This window comes from Bombina bombina, chromosome 1, assembly GCF_027579735.1.
Source record: "Bombina bombina isolate aBomBom1 chromosome 1, aBomBom1.pri, whole genome shotgun sequence".
NCBI classification, from domain to species: domain Eukaryota; kingdom Metazoa; phylum Chordata; class Amphibia; order Anura; family Bombinatoridae; genus Bombina; species Bombina bombina.
In genome coordinates, this window is record NC_069499.1 from 547,632,935 (window position 1) to 547,655,174 (window position 22,240).

At 36.6% G+C, this 22,240-nt stretch overlaps 1 protein-coding gene across 1 annotated transcript in view; it reads right to left on the reverse strand.

Annotated features, from left to right (window-relative positions):
• KIAA2012 (KIAA2012 ortholog) overlaps positions 1 to 22,240 on the reverse strand; it is a 306,316-nt gene that overhangs the window by 168,826 nt on the left and 115,250 nt on the right. The window contains exon 10 of the mRNA XM_053713277.1: positions 6,275 to 6,343. Within this exon, the coding sequence (XP_053569252.1) occupies positions 6,275 to 6,343 (69 nt within the window). The remainder of the gene's footprint in view (positions 1 to 6,274; positions 6,344 to 22,240) is intronic.

The window sequence follows — 22,240 nt, forward strand, 5'->3', positions numbered from 1 at the left end:
AAGGTCTCCAACATCCACCAGCTCCATGATGTCGTCATGGAGGAGTGGAAAAGGACTCCAGTGGCAACCTGTGAAGCTCTGGTGAACTCCATGCCCAAGAGAGTTAAGACAGTGCTGGAAATAATGGTGGCTACACAAAATATTGACACTTTGGGCCCAATTTGGACATTTCCACTTAGGGGTCTACTCACTTTTGTTGCCAACGGTTTAGACATTAATAGCTGTGTGTTGAGTTATTTTGAGGGGACAGCAAATATACACTGTTATACAGGCTGTACACTCACTACTTTACATTGTAACAAAGTGTCATTTCTTCAGTGTTGTCACATAAAAACATATAATAAAATATTTACAAAAATGTGAAGGGTGTACTCACTTGTGAGATACTGTACATACGTATCATATCTTTGAGCCCTTATAACTTTTGAATGCAATTTTTTATAATATTTTTTTATCAGTGTTATTACGAGTGTAACTGTACTTTTAAAGGTATTTTTGATGTGTTTTGTGTAACTTTTTTGTCTCACATAACAGTTAACCAGAGCTCTAAAGTACCGACAACCTGACGTGCGTTAAATTTTACAGCGCTCAAGCAAATGCATTTACTTTTAACTTGTAATACACGCGCTACTTCCAACGCACACAAAGAGCCACAATGTATACCCCTTATTGATTGTGCGCAACAGTTGGCGCTCCACTCGTAATCTAGCCCTGTATAGGGTGAAAGGGAGAAGACTCCAAAAACAGGACAAGAAGAACAAAATCTGACAAACATTTTAAAATACCCTCATTCAGATTAAACAAAATAAACTGTCAAGAAACTGATTTAATTGTCTCTTAACATGTCATCACTATGATTTAAAACTCTTAACAGAAATCTAAACTATCCTTGTATCTTTCACCTGTTAGCAGCATATAAGGGTTGGTAATTGCTAAACATTATGCAGGAAATATGTTGGAAAAACAAAGAGAGAGAGAGAGAGGTTTTTTTCAGTTTGTTGGCAAGTTGCTACAAATCCATATGAATGACTCATAGGCTAAAGTGAGGCTGACATCAAACATTAAATTAATTCATTTAAAAGCAAAAGTGATTTGCCACAAAAGCTACAATCTCCTCATTCAAATGAAGCCAAGGTTGGATTTACACATCAGATGATACTACACAAAGATTCATTAAACCTGCACACTTACTAGCATATATTTGTTTAATGGGGCATAAAACTCTAAATGAAACATTTATGATTTAGGGCAAGATTACAAGTGGAGGGCAATATTGTGCTTTCCGAGCGTGATATTTGCGCTCCACTCAGTAATACCAGCGCACGTAAATGTGCACTGGTATTACAAGTTAGGCGCAATGCGACCTAGCTCACAAGAGAGCGCTACAATTCGTGCATCGTTCTCATGACGTCAGACATGGCTAAGCACCTAGCGTAGCACAGGTTTGGGCAGCAAAATAAAAAAATATATGTATATGAATATATACATATATATTTATGTGTTTATATGTGTAAACACACATTTTATCACATAAATATATATCTAAACTGTGTACTATTTTGGTAGCCCTCCTGTGCACAGATTCCAGTTTGCTTATATCCTTCTGGAGATATGGCCTCCAGAACTGCACACAATATTCAAAATGAGGCTTAACTTAAAGGGACACTCAGGTTAAATTCAATTTTCATGATTCAGATACAGCATGTAATTTTAAACAACTTTCCAATTTACTTTCATTAAAAAAAATGTGCACAGTCTTTTATATTTACAATTTTTGAGTCACCAGATAATACTGAGCATGTGCAAGAATTCACAGACTATACGTATATGCATTTGTGATTGGCTGATTCATATCACATGGTACAAGGGGAGTGGAAATATACATAACTTTGAAATTTGTTATAAAAAAAAACTACTACTCATTTGAAGTTCAGACTAAGTGCTATTGCATTGTCTTGTTATCTTGCATTTGTTGATTATGCAAATCTAATGTGTTGACTGGTCCTTTAACGATTTATAAAGTGGCATAAGAACCTTACTATTTCTACTGAGAATACATCCAAGCATTCTACTGGACTTACTTGCTGCAATACGATATTGTTTACTAAATGCTTTTTTATTCCCTAAATGCATAATTTTACACTTTTCATTGTTAAACTTTAGCTCCCAGTCATTTGTCCAATCCTCCAAATTATTGTATATCACTTCTCATTTTGTCTACCCCCACAGAACATCTGCTCTATTACAAAGTTTTGTATCATCTGCAAACAGACATACCATACCCTGTAGTCCTTTTCTGATATCGCTGATAAATATGTTAAACAAAACAGGCCCCAGGACTGACCCCTGAGGAACACCACTAGTAATTGCCCCATCTGCTGAAAGTACTCAATTTACTGACACTCTGTTTTCTATCCTTAAAGGGACACTCAAGTCAAAATTAAACTTTTATGATTCTAAGAAACCATGCAATTTTAAACAACTTTCCACTTTACTTCCATTAACAAAATGTGCACTTTCTTTTTCATATTTACACTTTTTGAGTCACCAGATCCTACTGAGCATGTGCAAGAATTCACATACTTTACGTATACGCATTTGTGATTGGCTGATGGCTGTCACATGATACAGGAGGAAAATATGCTATATCTACTGCTCCACCCTGGTCTAATATTTTTGTTACATATTCAAAAAAGTCAATTAGATTAGTCTGACACAATATAATTAATAACAATAATATCATACACTTAAAGGGACAGTACTATATATTTTTCACACTAATTATGTATCAAATAACTTCTTCATATATATTTAAATTTTTCCTCATTAAAACCATCAACCTAGGACATGCCCATAATAATGGTTTGAACCTCCAAGTTAAGCAACCCTGCTAATGTTATTTATATTAGGTACTGAATGCTAATTATGTTTCGGGGTTGAATAAACTCAAGCAGCTATTTCACACAAATCTCTCTCTCCCTCATACTGCCCCCCTCTCTGGGAGATTAATCAATGTTATTGTATCCTGCTTACATAGCTTTTCTACATGGAAAATGTTTGTTACTCATTTTTTCTGTATGGGTGGGGATACAACAGGCATTAATAGCTATTTTAAATAACAAATACTGGTAAAGTAGCTGTTTGCAAACAATTGAATACACCCCAGCAGGTAAAATTGACCATTGGGGACAAAGAGGGGAGACAATTTTAGTGTACAGTGTCCCTTTAGGAGCACAAGAAGGAAGCATTGTTTGAAACAATGTATAACTTTGCAAAAGCTACCATATAGTGCTCAAGACACATTCACACTCCTGAGCCTACAGCAGTATGCTTTCATGGAAATAAGCTACATTCAACAAAGGATACCAATAAAATGTAAATGATTTAATAATGAAAGCAAATATGGACTTTTTTTTTTTCTTTTCAAATTGCTTGCTTGGACCGAATGCTGAAAATATAATGAGCTTAATACTATTTTGTAACATTTCTGCTAGCAAAATTATTTATTTAAAATATTCTTTGGCATAGATCCTTGTTTATCAAGCAAATACATTTTTGGCACAAGAACACTCCTTGCATGGAGAAAATCTGGCAGCAATAGTCCAATCCACCAGAAAACCCATTTTGAACAGTTTTTTGTGCAATGTTCAGTTTTTTTGAGCATGCTCAGTTCACACATTAATAAATATGACTGCTTTCCTGGGTGTAATAAAAAGTGCAATATATTGTTTAAAATTATAAAACACGCTCCAATTCAATGATCATTAGAATCCTTTATGGCTTCAAATAAATGTTTAGGCTTTGACAAAAAGTAAATGATAAAATTACTCAAAACCTCTGCTCAGGGAATATTTATTACTAGCAAGACATGTTCTGGGATTTGTCAGACTTTTAGTGAGACATATTAAAAGTTACTTATATTTATGTAATCTAATATTTCTAATCTTCTACAATGTATCTATTAAAGTATATTATAACTATTATAATCTTACATACAAATATATATTTTACATATAACACACACACACACACATATTTTTTATATATATATATATATATATATATATATATATATATATATATATATATATATATACACAGTATATAGACACACACACATATATATATATATATATATATATATATATATATATATATATCCTTTAAGAGATCCCTCTATACATATCTCAAAATGGTTGATTAAATATTTCGTACCTGCTCTATGTTAAATGTTTGCATATATTGTGTATTATTATTGTTTTTGTATTTTATTGTACCCTATTGTATCAATGCAATGTTTTGTGATCCCAGGACATACTTGAAAACGAGAGAAATCTCAATGTATCCTTCCTGGTAAAATATTTTATAAATAAATAAATAAATAAATATATATATACACACACACATATATATACACATATACACAGTTCCCATATGATGACAGCACTCACTGGATTTAGCAAAGTAAAAATGAACTTTTATTAAAAAACAAAGTTAAAAAAGGAAAAAGTCCATGACGTTTTGATGCCCAACTGGTATCTTTATCAAATTTTCCCAGTTCTTAGGTCAGAGATATCATAACATGATATCATGATAACATGTTTTTCCCTTAATGTATTTACAACTATATGTTATCCCAGCTGCAGAGTATAAAATGTATGAGAGATTGCAATTTCAGTTTTATTTGCAGGTAAAATCAAATCTATTTATTTTATCACTTTGTGTACACACACATGCTTCCTTATTTTACATATGTCTGTAAACCAGAGACCAAGAGAGAAAAATGGAAAATTAAAATTTTATTACTTAACTATCCTACACCCTACTGGGAGTGTATTTTTTTCTGCTGGTTGTGTTTACATAGCTTGTCAATACTTACGTATATAAACTTTTAGTATAGGTAGGGATATCACAGACTAAATCAGCTATTTCAAATGCCAAAAATAAAGATAAAGGAACAAACTTGTAAGAATCAGTGATCATTAGACCGCAGCTTCCTAACCACTTTGTCACCTCTTAGGAGGCAAACTTAAAATATTCCTTAGTCATTTGTTAATTGGCAAGTCCTGCTCTCAAGCAACTGGTTGTGCAAGATCAGGGGTGGAGCTTGTGCAACGTTCAATTCTGTAAGCAGATGCTGCATTGCTTGCTTGCTTGAACGTTGTGGCCTAAAAGGGATACCTAGTCCAGTCCATTAAAAGATGTGTTCAAAGTAGGGTTTTCTTGGTTTTCCAATTGGATGCCACTTTAAATGATAAAAAAAACTAAAATTTTGTATGGATTTCATTTTTTTACTTGTACTGTACTAAACTCAGATACTCTGCAAAGAGAGTATTTTTTTTTTCGTTATTTCACACAAATTATTCTGTTTCACATTACACTTTACATTTTTAATGTTTTTTCCAAATGCTCAGTTTCAAAAACATGATTGTTTTTTTGGTTTGATAGCGTTATCCAACAGTTTAAATCACACTTTTAAAACTATAAAATGAATATTACAATTAAAATTGTACGGGACCCACATTGATATGGTTAGTTTTGTGAAAAACAAATAAACTCTGCATTCTAACAGATAAGACGGCAACGCCATTAACTGCTGTGTTTTAGATCTATATATACCAGACTACCTGGCCACAACTACAGGGTAAAAATCCGTGAGATATGTAGCAATTAAAGACCTGGGAAACCATTGAGACACATTAAAACAAAGCAAGTAAAATGTAATTTGAAAAAAAAAAAAAAAAAAAAACGTCAACACACTTTCATGCTTCAGTTAGAACATACAAATTTTAAACTTTTCAATTTGCACACAGCCTTTTTATACACACACTTTTTGAGGCACCCGCTCCTACTGAGCATGTGCAAGGTTCACAGTGTATACATGAGTATACACTATGAGTCTGTAATTGGCTGTCACAGTGGGCAGGGAAATAGAAACAATATTTGAATTTTTTTCAGAAAAAAAATCTACCAACAATGTGAAATTCACAGTAAGTGCGGTTCCATTGTGGATTATGTAATTCTACTGTATTAATTAATTTGAAATGCAGTGCTTCTAATTGATAGGAGTGCCATAGAAAATGAAGTCAACAATATGTAACAATTAGTTTTGACTGAGGTACCAGTTTCACTATGTGAAACATAATTAGCTAATAGACTTCAGCACTTTGCTATACACACACTTTATCACATGTTTATACAATATGTTTCACTACCTATCTACAGGCTTATAAATGATCTGAGTCTACTCCTCTGCTTCACTGCAATGACTCACCTTGCTCAGAGCTTGGCTGATTATGTACCCATTGTCCTTCCTGACCCCAAGATTCCAGTGGAAGACAATCTGAAGAGAAACCCAGATAAGGCTTATTAATGAGAGGCATGGTGTCAATTATCCCAGAAATCCATTAACACAGCAAGATTACAATTCTAGTACTAGTTATGTGATACCCTAACTTTTATTCTTTGTAATGCTCATCTTATTTGTCGGCAACGCGCCAAGGAAAACTGGATAGTGTTATCAGTTAACATAAGTGAAGGGATACAGCAGATTGTTAATAAATAGCAAGAATCAGTTTATAAGCAGACAACATGTATATAGCCTGAGTGCTCAACATGATACCTCATCTTAACATAATTAATAAAGCAGATCAAGTTAAATGGTCACTATAAAATACATTGCATGCACCTTCCTCTAATCACAGGTGCTGCCATTATGGAACCTGAGTTACACTGCAAGTATCTGAAGGAGAGTTGCTGCACATGCGCAAACAGATCAGCACTGGACTATAGGGAAATACAGAATGTACCCAATGACTAGAGGGAGGCGGTGGAATAACCTCTATACCATGCTTATAATTATGCATTTTAGTATTAACATTAAACACTAAATACATTTTATATTAGTGTAAATATATTTATAAGGCTAGTTGGTATTTTGAAATGGTAATACATTAATAACGTTATACTCTAATAAACACATTTAGACAAGAAGTAAAAACTACTGTGCTGTGAGTTCAGGGATCTGTTTTGGAGATAAAGGTTAGTGAATATGCACAAAAGAATCTAGATTTTAGCACTGTGAATCTTAGCCTCTACCAAAAACCTAATCACTGACAGAAGGGGTATATTTAGTTTTTGTGCTGCCCTAGGCACTGGGAAGTCTGTTGCCCCCAGCTCATATTTGCCAAACATATACACACACTATATATATATATATATATATATATATATATATATATATATATATATATATATATATATATATATATATATATACTCTGTATATATATATATATATATATATATATACACACACACAAACACATATACATACATTTACACACACATTTATTTATTTTTCTGCACGGCCAGGGGCACAAGAAGAGATCATGAACCTCAAATAGACACCAGGGATCATTGATTTAAAATAAAAATCACACATCATACTATAGAACTTCCCTTAAATTGTGCTGCCCCTCTTAATCCTACATCCGAGGTATAGGCCTAGTGGGCTCAGGCCACAATATGCCTCTGATTATAGATAACCAGTATTACGCAAAAGAACTGCAATTTTCCTATGCCTACTGGTCTTAAAGTCTGTATATACTGTAATAAAACACTGCAGTTTTTACTATTTTATCTTACCATGTTTTTTTTTATTTGACAAATATTTAAATGCATGTCATTAATATTATAATGATATGAATTATAATAATATTATAATTCATCATATAAACTCACCATCCCTGTTTTGACAACAAAGGAGTGTCGAATATGAAAAAGCCTCAGTAATTATGACACATTTGTAGAAATATTAATTGGAAATATGTAATACAATTATCATACATTTAAATAAAATAAAATTTCTAGCATTGTATTTAGGAGAATAAAAAGCTTAATGGTGGCAGCGTTATAACAGTAAAAATCCAAATAACATAAAAAGTCTGAGAGAAACTTCCATACATTATCTACATTTATTTTAGATTCTTAAAGAGACATATGTAGTAAAGTAAAAGCTGTTTATATTTAATGTGAAAGTCACAGGGAGTTCATAACTGCATATATCTAAATCCTGGGAAACCACAGCTCATTGGCTGTCAGGGACAACCTCCACAAAAAAAATGTTTATTCAGCACAGGAACAACTATTTTTCAAAACATAAAGCAATGCAATATGTTTTAAAACATTTTATTTGAGATGGAAAAGAGAAAAGTTGGAGGGTATAGCGTCCCTTTAAAGGGTCATAAGGAGCAGCTGGAAACGCTAAGAGGGGAACAGTCTGTGAAAGTAAGAATCCGGAAATCCCACACAGTCAGCTGAAGCAGCTACAGGATTTTTGCGGCCTGACCTTGTGCAAGACCAGTAGATCCTAGACAGAGTGAACCGGTGCCGATACACAGTTAGCAGCCAGTGAGGAGGGTAAGAACCTACCACGAGTTGCACCACACTTTCAGATTCACCTGAGGCTGTGCTAAACATACAGACACATGTTACATTAATGAATGCCCAAATATATGCAGCAAGAGCTTCCCAATTTGTAACGGTCCCTGCTCTGGCTATCTAATCATTTTGAATTAATACTGGGACACTTGCCTCCTAGAATCAGCTTTGTACCAACCATCAGATCTGTTGGGAATAAGCCTATCTTCACTCAGTACACACTCTGAAGAAGAGACAAAAGAGAGACTATAGAATATCAACATAAGTATACCTGCTTTGGTTCAGAACTAGCCAAGGCACCTGTTCTCTGCATAAACCTACTGAACACTCAGACTGTTAGAGGCAGGAATCCGTTGGTGCCCTTCCTAACAGTTAGCTAGTTTTGCAGTAAAAAGAAATTTATCCTAAACTATTCACTCTGCATATAGCAATAGATTTACCAGCTAGGTGAACTAAAGGAATACAAACATCACTTATAACAGGGCTATTAGCAGCACTTAATGAGGTGAGTCTGAAATAAAGAGACATAATTATACAGAACTGCTGCCAGCAATAAGAACTGCGGTAAATATACAGGCAGAGAGGTGAAGCATTACCATATCTGAAATTACTCACTAAAAAACTACACAAATTTAAAGAACTGAGCTGCTAAAGTGTGGATAGCTGTGGTGTCCCATAGATTGTTCCCTGCCCCCTCCATTTCCCGCTGGCCCGGGCCAGCGGGTCATATCCCAGTCTCCCTCACCGACTTCGTCCAGTGTGGACATCTGCCCTGGGGGTAGGGGACAGTGTGGATGCTTGGGCACATATGAGGAGGAGGGATGCTGTCCGCTTTAGTTGTATTGGGATATCATAATGACAGATAATATAAAGGATGGCCGTGTGAGATGATTGGAACAGATGATCTGACAGAGAATTGAATACATAAAAGAGTTGAAAACTCTCCATATACCACAGCAAAATTTTCACCCTCAATAAACATCCGCTATGCCCCACAAATACAAATATACATGTAAATAACAGATGAGGGTGCCACAGAAAAAAATAAATAAGAGGCTTGAATAGATGACGGATAGTCGCTAAGAAAATCTCTATGTCTGTGCATACACAAAATTAACTGGCAGAGGTCTGGAATACAGCTAGCCTTTTACCCTTAGCAAGGAAAGTAAGGGAAACTATATACATACTATAAAGGAGAAGGCTGCATACTCTCAACATCTAGTATTAGCAAAACTATTTTACTACTGCCAACACTTAAGGCGAGTAGGAGGGGGGAAAAACTGACTTTATATATATATATATCTTTGGCTGCCTGCAATATTTGTATATACCACAGTATACTTTTGTGCACCATTGACATCTACTATGTCTACCAGAAAAGGCCCCAAACACGACAAAGGGGCAAAACCTGTCTCAGTTGATACATTCTTTAAGGCATCTAAACTAACTAAGTCTCAAGATCAAGTTGCAGATGAAATAGAGGATGACATGGAGTCTGAAACTGAGGAGGAATCTAATGGTATGACACCAGTAACCAGAGCAGATCTTCAATCCCTAGTCTCTAAACAGGACATTACAACTAATTTTGAGAAACTATGGGAGAAAATGGACAGTTTTCAGGCGACAATAACCAGCAGCCTTACTACAATCAAAAATGAGATATCAGAACTGGGAAGCAGAGTTGACTCTTTAGAAACAGCTACAGATGAGATGGGAGAGGACGTGGTTGCAGCCTCGGAAACTCTAACCACACAACAACAGGCTATAATGGAATTAGAAGAGAAAATTGAGGATATGGAAAATAGAAGCAGAAGATCCAATCTTAGACTCAAAGGAATACCAGAGGCCGTAACGGCTGAAGAGCTTCATACATATCTCCAACAGCTATTTCACGCAATCCTGGGAACACCTGCTGATTCTGATTACCCCATAGAAAGAGCCCATAGAGCCCTTAAACCCAAGCCTAAGCCAGATCAACCACCAAGAGATGTGATTATTAAATTGTTGAGATTCCCGGATAGGGAGAAGATACTCCTAGCAGCCAGACAAAATCCCATGTTTAAATTTCAAGGAAACATTGTTCAATTTTTCCAAGACCTCTGCGTTAAAACTTTACAAAGGCGATATGCACTACGCCCTCTTACTCTACTATTGAGGAAAAATCAGATCCCATATCGATGGGGCTTTCCCTTTGCACTACATGTAATCCGGAATGGGAGAACTACATCCATCAAGACAAAGGAAGAAATCCCAGATATCTGTAAAGTCCTAGGCCTAGAAGCTCCGGACATTTCAATGGGGGAAACATCAGGGCCCCCGCCAAATCTATCCCAAACTCGTCCGAAACCTCAAAGATCTAAGTGGAAGACAGTGACTAAGAAGAAGACAAAGAGCTGAAACTATCCAAAGAGAAATATGGAAGGTAAAGTGCAATACCTAGACTATGGTAAGACACACTTGGAGCTTAACCATATTAGATGATCTTTAGTTACCTGAAAAGAGTAACTATATGGACGCGCTCCAGGAAATTTGATATGAATAAAACTCTTATTAAAAAAGACAATCTGTTATGAACTCTGGTAAGACTATCTGTTTGCTATTGTTTATGTTAGTTTTGACACATGTTTATCCTCAGGATATATCAATGCTGGTTAATGTTGATTTTATGTTTGTTTTTGTTTATGTTATATAGAGTTGTAGGGCATTATGTATTAAACTGTTGCTCGCTGGGGGAAGCTGACTGAATGACAAATAGGAGACAGGAAAGAATCCCAGGACCCTTAAGACACTGGACAAGATATCATACAGACCCAAAAGACGACCGACTGACACACTGTTTATTGAGACAGACTATAAGGGGAAAGAGATTAACATACACGCACGTAAGGGATAATGACATTGCCTAGAATTGTGTTACTCTCGCATAATGCGAGAGGTCTCAATACAGACATTAAAAGGAGGACAGCTATGACCACTTACAGACGACTAAAGGCCACTGTTATTTATCTCCAGGAGACCCACTTTCTCAAAAGCACTATCCCAAAATACTGGGCAAAAGACTATCCACAACAATTTCACTCCACCTTAGACTCCAAAAAAAGAGGTGTTTCTATCTTAATACATTCATCTATATCATTCACACATAGTGAGACCATTTCGGATAGGGAGGGTAGATATTTATTAGTGTCAGGGAAGATAGGGGACACAGATGTGCTCTTGTGCAATGTATACGCACCAAATGAGCAACAGGACAAATTCTTTGAAAATATCTCACACTTACTGACTAACTGGTCCAGAGTGCGAATATTGTTAGCAGGTGATTTTAATATTGATCTTCAAGCATTAACAAAACAGAATCTTACCCTGTCATCAATGAAAAAGCAACGCCAAAAAACAATTGCTAAGAGCATTCTGGGCCTCCTAGACCAACACTCTTTACACGACACCTGGAGGGTACTAAATGGGGGGTCAGGGGATACAACCTATTATTCGTCGGCCCATGATAGTTATAGTAAAATAGACTATATGTTCACTAGTCAGATCCTGCAACCAGTAATTCAATCAATAGACATACACCCGTGCGTGTGGTCTGACCACTCTATCACACAAATGAGCCTTGGTAACCTCTCAGACCCCAAGAGAATAAAGACTTGGACATATGACCCCAACTGCACGAAAAACCCCTTAGTGAAGAATAATATAATTAGACACTTAAAAGAATATTGGCAACTTAATATAGACTCCACAACTAATCCAATTATGCCATGGGCAGCACACAAGACAGTATTGAGAGGGATCCTTATTAAGGAAAAAACTCAATATAAAAAACAAAGGGACTCCGAAATAAAACAGATAGAGACAGAAATTAAATCGTTAGAAACACTACACAAACAGAATCAATCAAAAACTACTTTGAAGCAGCTCACTAACAAAAGGCGGGGTCTACACTCGCTATTAAATGAACACTCTTTAAGAGCGGCACACAAGTTAAAAACGAACTACTTTATTTTTTCTAACAAACCAGATAGATACTTAGCGAAGAAAATTAGGGACAACTATCAAGCCCTTGCCATAGCACAGATACAAAAGTCCAATGGACAGATGACCTCCCACCCTCAGGAGATTGTTGATATATTTGCACAGTTTTATAGTGAACTGTACGACGGTACAAAGACACAGCACAGCCCCTCAACGCAAAAGATATTTGATTCCTTCTTGGTAAAAGCGAATTTGCCACAGATCACTGAGGAAGATAGGGAGGCCCTAAATACCAAAATAACACACATGGAGGTGTTAACGGCTATCAAAGAACTTAAGCCAGGTAAAGCTCCGGGACCCGATGGGTTTCCAGGAGAATACTATAAAACATTCAAAGAACTATTAGTGCCCCACTTGGTAGCGTTGGCAAACCATATTATGGAGGGAGGGACGATACCTAAGGATCTCCTAAGGGCTAGAATAGTGGTCATACCAAAACAGGGGAAAGATCCCACAAAATGTACTAGCTATAGGCCGATCTCCCTTATCAATCAGGACCTCAAAATTATAACGAAAATTATGGCCAATAGATTAAAACATATCTTACCCTCTATTATACACGCAGATCAGGTCGGGTTCATTAAAGATAGGGAAGCCCCAGACAACATTCGCAAAATGGTATCGGTAATAGATTATCTACGAGACAAAGGAGTGCCTTCTCTGGTCCTTTCACTGGACGCGGAGAAGGCATTCGATAGAGTGGATTGGAAATATATGTTAGCGATTCTTACAGAAATGGGATTTAATGGGGGATTTTTACAGGCTATTAAGGGATTATATTCAACACCTACAGCACAAGTCAGGGCAATAGGACACCAATCTAAAGAAATATGTATACTTAACGGTACGAGACAGGGATGCCCGCTCTCACCGTTAATCTTTGCATTATGCATTGAACCATTGGCAGCATATATTCGGAATTGTCCGGAGATATCAGGAGTGGAGATAGGGAAGATAAATCATAAAATAGCTCTATTTGCGGACGACGTGCTGCTTACGATTACAAACCCGTTAGTATCCCTACCCTTCCTCTACCAAGCTTTAGATCTGTTTTCACAAATATCGGGCTATAAAATCAATGCTGATAAATGCGAAGCATTGCCTTTATCTATCCCAAAACATACGATTAAATTGATCGAAGCCAATTTTGATTTTCAATGGGCACCAGAAGGGTTGAAGTACCTGGGGATTAAGCTAACTACACACTCCACGAAATTATATATGGCAAATTACACTCCCTTGTTTAAGGCAATCCGATCTGAGTTAGGGAAATGGAGAAAGATGGGCTTTTCCTGGTATGGTAGAATGTCTGCGGTGAAGATGACAATCTTGCCCAGAATTCTATATTTATTCCGTGTACTCCCTATTAAAATCAATACTTCAGACCTAGACGACCTTCAGAAGGATATATGTAGATTTTTAAGAGATAATAAGAAATCGAGGATATCCCGACATATCTTACAAAGACATAGACAATTGGGAGGAATAGGCGTCCCTAACTTACACGACTATTATACAGCAGCCCGGTTGGCTCAGACTGCGATACTAGGGAGACGACAGACTGATATACTTTGGCCTGCCTTGGAAGCAGAAATGCTGAGGCAAGAGACACCGGATGGTATTCTCTGGAATAAGAATCTGAAAGACTCAGACGCCCTCTACCAAAATAAAATCACGATGCTCACTAGAAAACAGTGGATAGCTGCTAACCGGGAGGGAGGGATAGTTCCTACACACACACAAGCAATGCCACTAAAATATATAGTGAATGAAGACTCCAAATATAGAATTAGGAAATGGGAAAACAAAGGGTTATACAGGGTGGCAGACATGCAGTCCCAAGGCAAAGTACTGACTTATACCCAACTTCAAGAAAAAATAAAACCCACTCATTTGCAGTGGTTTCTATATCTCCAGACGATGTCAGCCACACGGAATTACTTAGGGACAGTCATGACCCAAAGACAACAGTCCACTTTGGAATGGCTATGTACTTCTCCTAACAGACCCAAAAAAGCAATCTCTAAATTATACATCTCCATACAACAGACCAAGAACCAGACTAAATCCTCAGTAATGATACAATGGGAAAGAGATCTAGGCAAAGAGGTTGAGATAGATGACTGGGTTGAAATGTTTTCTCAGGCTAGTAAGGGACTTATTAGCGCAGATCTTAGGGAGAATATTTTGAAGACATCCTTCAGATGGTACTTGACGCCAATGAAAACCGCTCATATGATTAAGGGGAGAGGTAATCATTGCTATAGAGGATGCCAAGTAGTGGGCTCCTATATCCACATGTGGTGGGAATGCACTAAGGTAAGCGACATATGGCAGAGATTATCCAACCTATTGAGTAAGGTGCTAAATGAACAGATAACTCTCACCCCAGCCCAAGCACTACTACACGAGAACATAGCTAGATATAACACGCACATAAATGTGTTTATTAGAATTCTCTGTACCACAACGAGAATAACCATTGCCAAATACTGGAAGACGGAAGTACCGTCATGGATGGAGGTCCTATCCAGAATCCAGATGACATTCACATTGTACGAGTCAGCAGCGAAAGAGTTAGATATAGAACCTTGGTTCCAAAAAGTCTGGTTCTACTGGATAATGGAAAATAATAAAGAATGACACTTTATAATAGGGAGAGGAGACTCGGACAAGAAGGAGATGAAAAGGTATATTTTCTATAGAGGCAATAAAATTGGGAAATGGATTGAGGATAGATGATGAAGGCGACCCAGACGGAGGCTCCCCCTGATGAGTTAATAATCTTTAGATGCTGTAAAGATAAAATGTGTAGTGCCTGAACATAACTCTATGAAAAAAAACATATATATTGTTGATTTGTTGGTTTAATATGTTTACATTTAAAGTTGTTGATAGTTTATGTTGAAGATGTAAAGGAAAAGACCCCCTAAAAATCACCCGATCCCTCACTAAGAACGCTAATCTGAATGAGATTGCAAAGGAGAAATAAAGGGGGGAGGACTTACTACTGAAAATATCTCCACACTTCAGCATGATGACCTCTAGTTCAAGACTCTCACCTCAGAGAAAATAAGAAAAATACGTAAATCTCCCAAACTCTTTATAAGAGCAAATAAAGAGTGCAATACATGAACTCTAAATAAGGAGAATACCCTAGAATCGGGGCTACTTTTGTTAAGTAAATGTTATGGTATGTTACCAGATGTATTTCAATTGGTGAAATGTACATATCTGTTCTAAGAAAGGTGGAAGTGATGTGGAGTTAATTAATAAAAATTATTTCAACTAAAGGGTCATAAGAGTCAAAATTGAAAAGCGCCAATGTCTCCTTTTGAAAAGTCTGACCATTCAGAGCATGACCTCTTGTTGTAGTATTTCTCATTTTGAAATAAACTTCCTTCCTGCACTTTGATGATAAATATCTCTTTGTATATAAATGTTGCAGTCAGAGACCCTCTCCTTAATCCCTTAAATAAATCTTCAAAATGGATCCCACAAAAAAGAGAAACTATAAAACTAAATGTGTAAAATTGTAGTCACTCCTTTGTTCTGATAAATATAGATTACAACGAGCAACTTTTGGATTATAGTGTTTCACGTGTTTCCTCAAAACATTTTTTCTGTTGTTATTTTCCAGGACTATCAAGGGGCTGAATCAACTGTTGCAGCACATCTGTTTGACTTTCTGGAGTTCTGGGGCCTTTGTCAGGAGAAAGGTTTGTTTTCCTTTCTGACAATCACAGTGTGGTGGAGTCAGGCCTGCGAGATGGGACTGTTGATTTAGTCTGGAGCCGATGAGTAAAGGAGGCAAAAATGGGGGTGCAGGGGGTGGGGGGGAAATTTATCTCTGCAACTTTCTTAAAAAAGATGGCTTGGTAAGTATATAATAATCTATCTCAGTTTAGGAGTGAGATTGATTTATTTTATTAAATACATTTATACAGAATATTTATAAAGTTAGTCACACATAATATTAATTACAGCTCGTTTGTCAGAGGGAAAAGAACACTAATGGATTGCTGACACTTCACAGTTTTTATCTAAGACAATTCATCCTAAAATATATAATACCACATCATAATAGTGAGCATTAGCAAAGCGCATTTACATTAACTGTGACATAGCAGCATCACCAGATACAGCTATGTTTTTCAGCTATTATGTGTCTTCTGGGCAGAAGCAAAGAAACATGCACTGTAGTTTCTATTTACCTCTATGGCTAAACACTGTGTATAATGGCATGCATGCTGAAAAGTACCCCTAAACCCTATGGGCGAGATTACATAGATACGGCACAGACTTCGGCGCAAACGCTGAAACCTGCGCCGCCCGTAATATCACCTTGCGCATCGGGCTATTACATATAGGGCCCCGGCAGTTCATAAAGTGTCATAGGTGGGATAAACTAGCAATGTCCAGAAATGAGCGTAAATACAAATTTCTGGAGTCGCTAGTGACTTACGGCACTTTAGAAACTGCCAGAGCCTAAGAAAAATTTTAAAAAATATAAAATCTCCCGTAAAAGTCTAACACGCCTCCCAAAATTAAGCCTGACACGTAAAAACCATATATCCGCCATCAAACCCACATTGGAACTAATAAAAGTATTAACCCCTAAACCGACAACCCCCCACAACGCAATATGCCTAATTAAACTATTAACCCCTATATCCGCCACAAAACCCACACCGCAATAAACCTATTAAAGTATTAACCCCTAAACCGCCAAAGCCCACAACGCAAATAAATAATTAAATTACTAAGCCCCTTAACCTAACACCCCTTAACCTAACACCCCCTAAATGAACACAAATTACTTAAATTACAAAATACTAAAGTTACTATTAAAATAAAAAAACCTAACATTAATTTAAAAAAAAAAAAAAAAAAAAAAAAACTAAGTATAAATTAAAGGGACAGCTTAGTCAAAATTAAAATTCTGGTGTAGACTGTCCCTTTAAGATACAATTACAGAAAATAAAAAACAAAATTATCAAATTTTAAAAAATTATACATAATCCCTATGAAAATAAAAAAGCCCCCCAAAGTAAAAACACACTCTAATCTAAGAACTACTATAAGCCCTTAAAAGGGCATTGTCCCAAGATAAACAGCGCTTTTGCAGAAGAAAAAAGTCTAAGTCCCCCCTAACAGTAAACCCCCTACCCACCAAATCCCCCAAAATAAAAGAACCTAACACTAAAAAACCTAAACTACCCATTGCCCTGAAAAGGGCATTTGTTTGGGCATTGCCCTTAAAAGGGCATTTAGCTCATTTATGAAGTGCCCACCTTAATATAAATAAAAAAAATGTTTTTTAAAAAAAACCTAAGTCTAACCCCCTGGTTGGTACTCACCGTTCCTGAAGTCCTGCGGAGAAGGTCCTGTCCCATGCGGTGAAGTCTTCTTCCAAGCGGCAACCTCTTCTTTCTTCTTCCAGGAACAATCCGGCGTGGAGCAGAGGGCGGAGCTGAAGACCAATGACCGGGGAGCTGAAGACCGGCGACCCTGGAACTGAAGACCGGAGACCGCGGAACCATGGAGCGTGTACACTGAATAGTGAATTCAAGGTAATCGATTAAAAATGGCGTCCCTTGAATTCCTATTGGCTGATTTGATTCTTCAAATTCAAATAAGCCAATAGGATGAGAGCTACTCAAATCATATTGGCTGTTAAAATCAGCCAATAGGATGAGAGCTACTGAAATTCTATTGGCTGACTTGAATCTTTTATATTGGGGGGTTTGGTAGATGGGGGTTAACTGTTAGGATAGGCTCAATGACCTAAATATGTATAGCTTAGAGGAGAGAAGGGAAAGAGGTGATATGATAGCAACTTTCAAGTACATTAAAGGGTTTAGTAAAACTGAGGCTGTGGGTATTTTACATAAAATGGAAAATTCAAGAACAAGGGGTCATGAGCTCAAGCTAAAGGGTAGTAGATTCAGGAGTAATTTGAGGAAGCACTTCTTTACAGAAAGAGTGATTGATTTATGGAATAAACTTCCTCAAGAGGTAGTAGCAACAAACACTGTGGGGGACTTTAAAAATGCATGGGACAAGCATAGGGCTATCCTACGAACTAGATAAGTTTATACTGTTAGGTAAGGTGGGGCAGACTTGCTGGGCCTATGGCTCTTATCTGCCGTCAATATCTATGTTAGGGGGGACTTAGACTTTTTTCTTCTGCAAAAGAGCTGTTTATCTTGGGGCAATGCTCTGCAAAAAGCCCTTTTAAGGGCTACTAGTAGTTTATTCTTAGATTAGGGGGTGTTTTTATTTTGGGGGGCTTTTTAATTTTCATAGGGATTAGGTATAATTTTTTAAAATTTTATAATTTTGCTTTTTAATTTCTGTAATCTTAGATTTTTTTTTATTTTCTGTAATTATAGCTTAAAGGCACAGTCTACACCAGAATTTTAATTTTGACTAGACTATCCCTTTAATTTATACTTATTTATTTTTTATTTTTAAAGTAATGTTCAGTTTTTTATTTTAATAGTAACTTAAGTATTTTGTAATTTAGGTAATTTGGGTTAATTTAGGGAGTGTTAGGTTAGGGGATGTTAGGTTAGGAGGCTTAGTAATTTAATTATTTATTTGCGTTTTGGGCTTTGGCGGTTTAGGGGTTAATACTTTAATAGGTAGTTTTGGGCTTTGGCGGTTTAGGGGTTAATACTTTATTTTTAGTTGCGGTGTGGGTTTGATGGCGGATATAGGGGTTAATACACTTTATTAGTTATTGCGGTGGGGGATTGTGGTTGACAGGTAGATAGGTATTGCGCATGCGTTAGGTGTAAGTTTATATTTGCAGGCAGTTTCGGGAGTTACTGTGCTCCCATACTCAGCACAAGGCTTGCTGCGGCTGCCTTTGTGTGGCGAGGTGAAAATGGAGTAAGATTTCTCCATTTTCGCCACGTAAGTCCTTGCCCTAAATATTTGATACCAATTTGCGACGCTGTCCTATGTTAGCTTATGGGAGTAAAAATTGCGGACGGCAGTGAAATATACGTGCCGCATTTATATGCGGCGCTGTATATTGGATACCAAAACCGCGTAAAAATCGGCGTCGCATATGTAATGGGGCCCTTTGTCTTTAGGGGATGCCGGTTTTCTCTAGAGCCTTCAGATTCTAGGGTAAGGTTTTCATTACAAACTCTAGGTAACTATTTATTTACCGTTCACCGCAAAGTATTTAAACACATAGGTAAAGTTCTGCTTGAAAGCCAAAATATTTAACACTTCAGAGCAAAACTTATGGAAAGTAGTCTAATAGACTGGCCCTTTAAGTATTGTATATTGCATGACATGTTGTCACTTTATTGGTTATTTATTAGGTTATGATGTCTTTACATGTAACCTTGACAAAGAGCCCTTCCCGCTATACCAATATGCTACTTTAGTTAACAAAAGGGAAAAAAAACAACAAACAAAAAAAAAATCACACAAAAAATATCACAGCACTATCTTTAAAGAGAGTATTTCCAGATTGTAATGCAAAAGTGAATAGATTTGTGAACAATCTCTGAAAAGACCTAAATACCAGCACCTGGCGATAAGGACAGATCGATGTTTTCACGTTTCATATTTTGGTTGAAAATTCACTTCATACATTATTTTATTAAATTGTAAAATTAAATTGTATTTTAAATATAAAATATATAGATATACACAGAGGGTTAATGAGGTTGAGAATTCTAAGTAGAACTGAGGGGCCCTGGTTTACATTACACCCCTATGGAGGAGGGGGGAGTGGTATCAGGTTATACTTCTGCCTCTGGACCATTTCCCTCCCACTTCAAATACCCTTGAACTTTATTAAATTGCTAAAAAAAAAAAAAAAAAACACAACTTCATAGCACATATATTTACACAAGAGACCTGTCAGGATTTAATTGAAATCACAAAACAACTGATAATAAAGTGATGTTAAATTTTTAATGGAATCATATTGTCTAAAAACAAGGGGTCTGAAAGGGTTAAGTCTCTGGCTATTCCATTGTTAAGGCCACCCAACCAGCACAAGGTCTATAAATGGATCACATATGTTTTTACATCTGTAGTTGTCAGAGTCCCCCAAAAGCAGCTGCCTTTTCTTAACCCCTCCCCAACCACAAGCAAAACAAAGCATTTTTTTACACATGTTGCTGCAGGCCCCATATAGCAATGAAGTGGTTAAGATAGAAACCTCTCATCTCCTGCATTCTAGAGACTGAAAAATAAAGGGGGAGGTAATGGAGGAATAGGTATTATTTTATGCAACAACAGTGGGAATTAAAAATACAGAGCGGCAGAAAAACATCCTCATACATCAGGGTTAAGAATAAACAGACCATAACCAAACATTGTCAGTCAGCCCCTTTAGTTCCTCTTAAACTTTCATATACTTAATAACTTGTTTGCATTCTCTAAGCATCTCTCAGTAAATACAACCCAGTGTGCTTACAAATGTCTGTGCACAAGGGAGAGTATCTGGAATAAGCAAATGTTAGGGCCATGTAGTTTTGACTTAGGCTATAGTCCCATAGTTTATTTTTGGAGTCTAATAGAGCTCTTGATAAAATGGGAGCTAAATCCTTACAGAAATAACAATCCTACATTATACAAATATACAAATACAGGCATAACTCATTTGATATTGTATTTTTTACAAATTGAGTGTTTGTGGCATCCTTGCGTCGAGCAAGTCTATAGGCGCAACTTTTCCAACATATATACATATATAAACACATAAATACATATGTATACACACACTTTTATATACACACAGCACCACCAGCAAAACGATTATGATTAGCTGAAGGCTCCGATGATGGTTAGCATTTTTTTTAAAGGGACATAAAACCCCAAATTTTCTTCCATGATTCAGATAGAGCATACAATTTTAAGCAACTTTCAAGTGTCACATTTTGTATCCTTTGTTAAAAAGCAGGTAAGTAAGCTCAGGAGCCTGCACGTGTCTACAGCACTATATGGCAGCAGTTTTGCAAGAATGCTATACATTAGCAAGAGCAGTAGATGGCAGCACTATTTCCTGTCATGTAGTGTTCCATACATGTGCATGCTACCTATCCAGATATCTCTTCAACAAAAAATAACAGAAGAAAGAAGCTAATTTGATAATAAGAATTAAAAAAATGTATGCTCTGTCTGAATAATGAAAGAAAATGTTTTTGTTTCATGCCCCTTTAACAATAAACTATTTTTAAATTAAGGTAAGCACATTGTTTTGTTAGAAATAATGCTATTGCACATTTAAAGGGACAGCCTATTCCAGAATTTGTATTGTTTAAAAAGATAAATAACTACTCATTCCCCAGTTTTGCATAACCAACACTGTTGTACCTCTGTGAGTACCTTGTATCTAAGCCTCTGCAGACTGCCCCCTTATTTCATTCTTTTGACAGACTTGCATTTTAGCCAATCAGTGCTGACTCCTAGGTAACTCCACAGGAGTGAGCACAATGTTATCTATATGGCACATGTAGAAGGTAGGAAAAAAGTTTATTCTTTATTCTGGAAATTCTTTTTTATTGTGAATTATGTAACTTTAACCTAGCGACACCTGCAAAAATTATTTTAAAGATTTAACCCCCCCAAACCTGTACTTACCTTTTCGCCAGCCTCTTTCGCTCTTCTGTTTTTTCAACAGTGCGTCACAGGCGCGCTGTCTAATCACAGTGCTATTGGTTGTCTGGTTGAACCACATGTAGCGGATGTTGCTCTGTAAAGCAGCCAACAGCTTTACTTAGCGCGG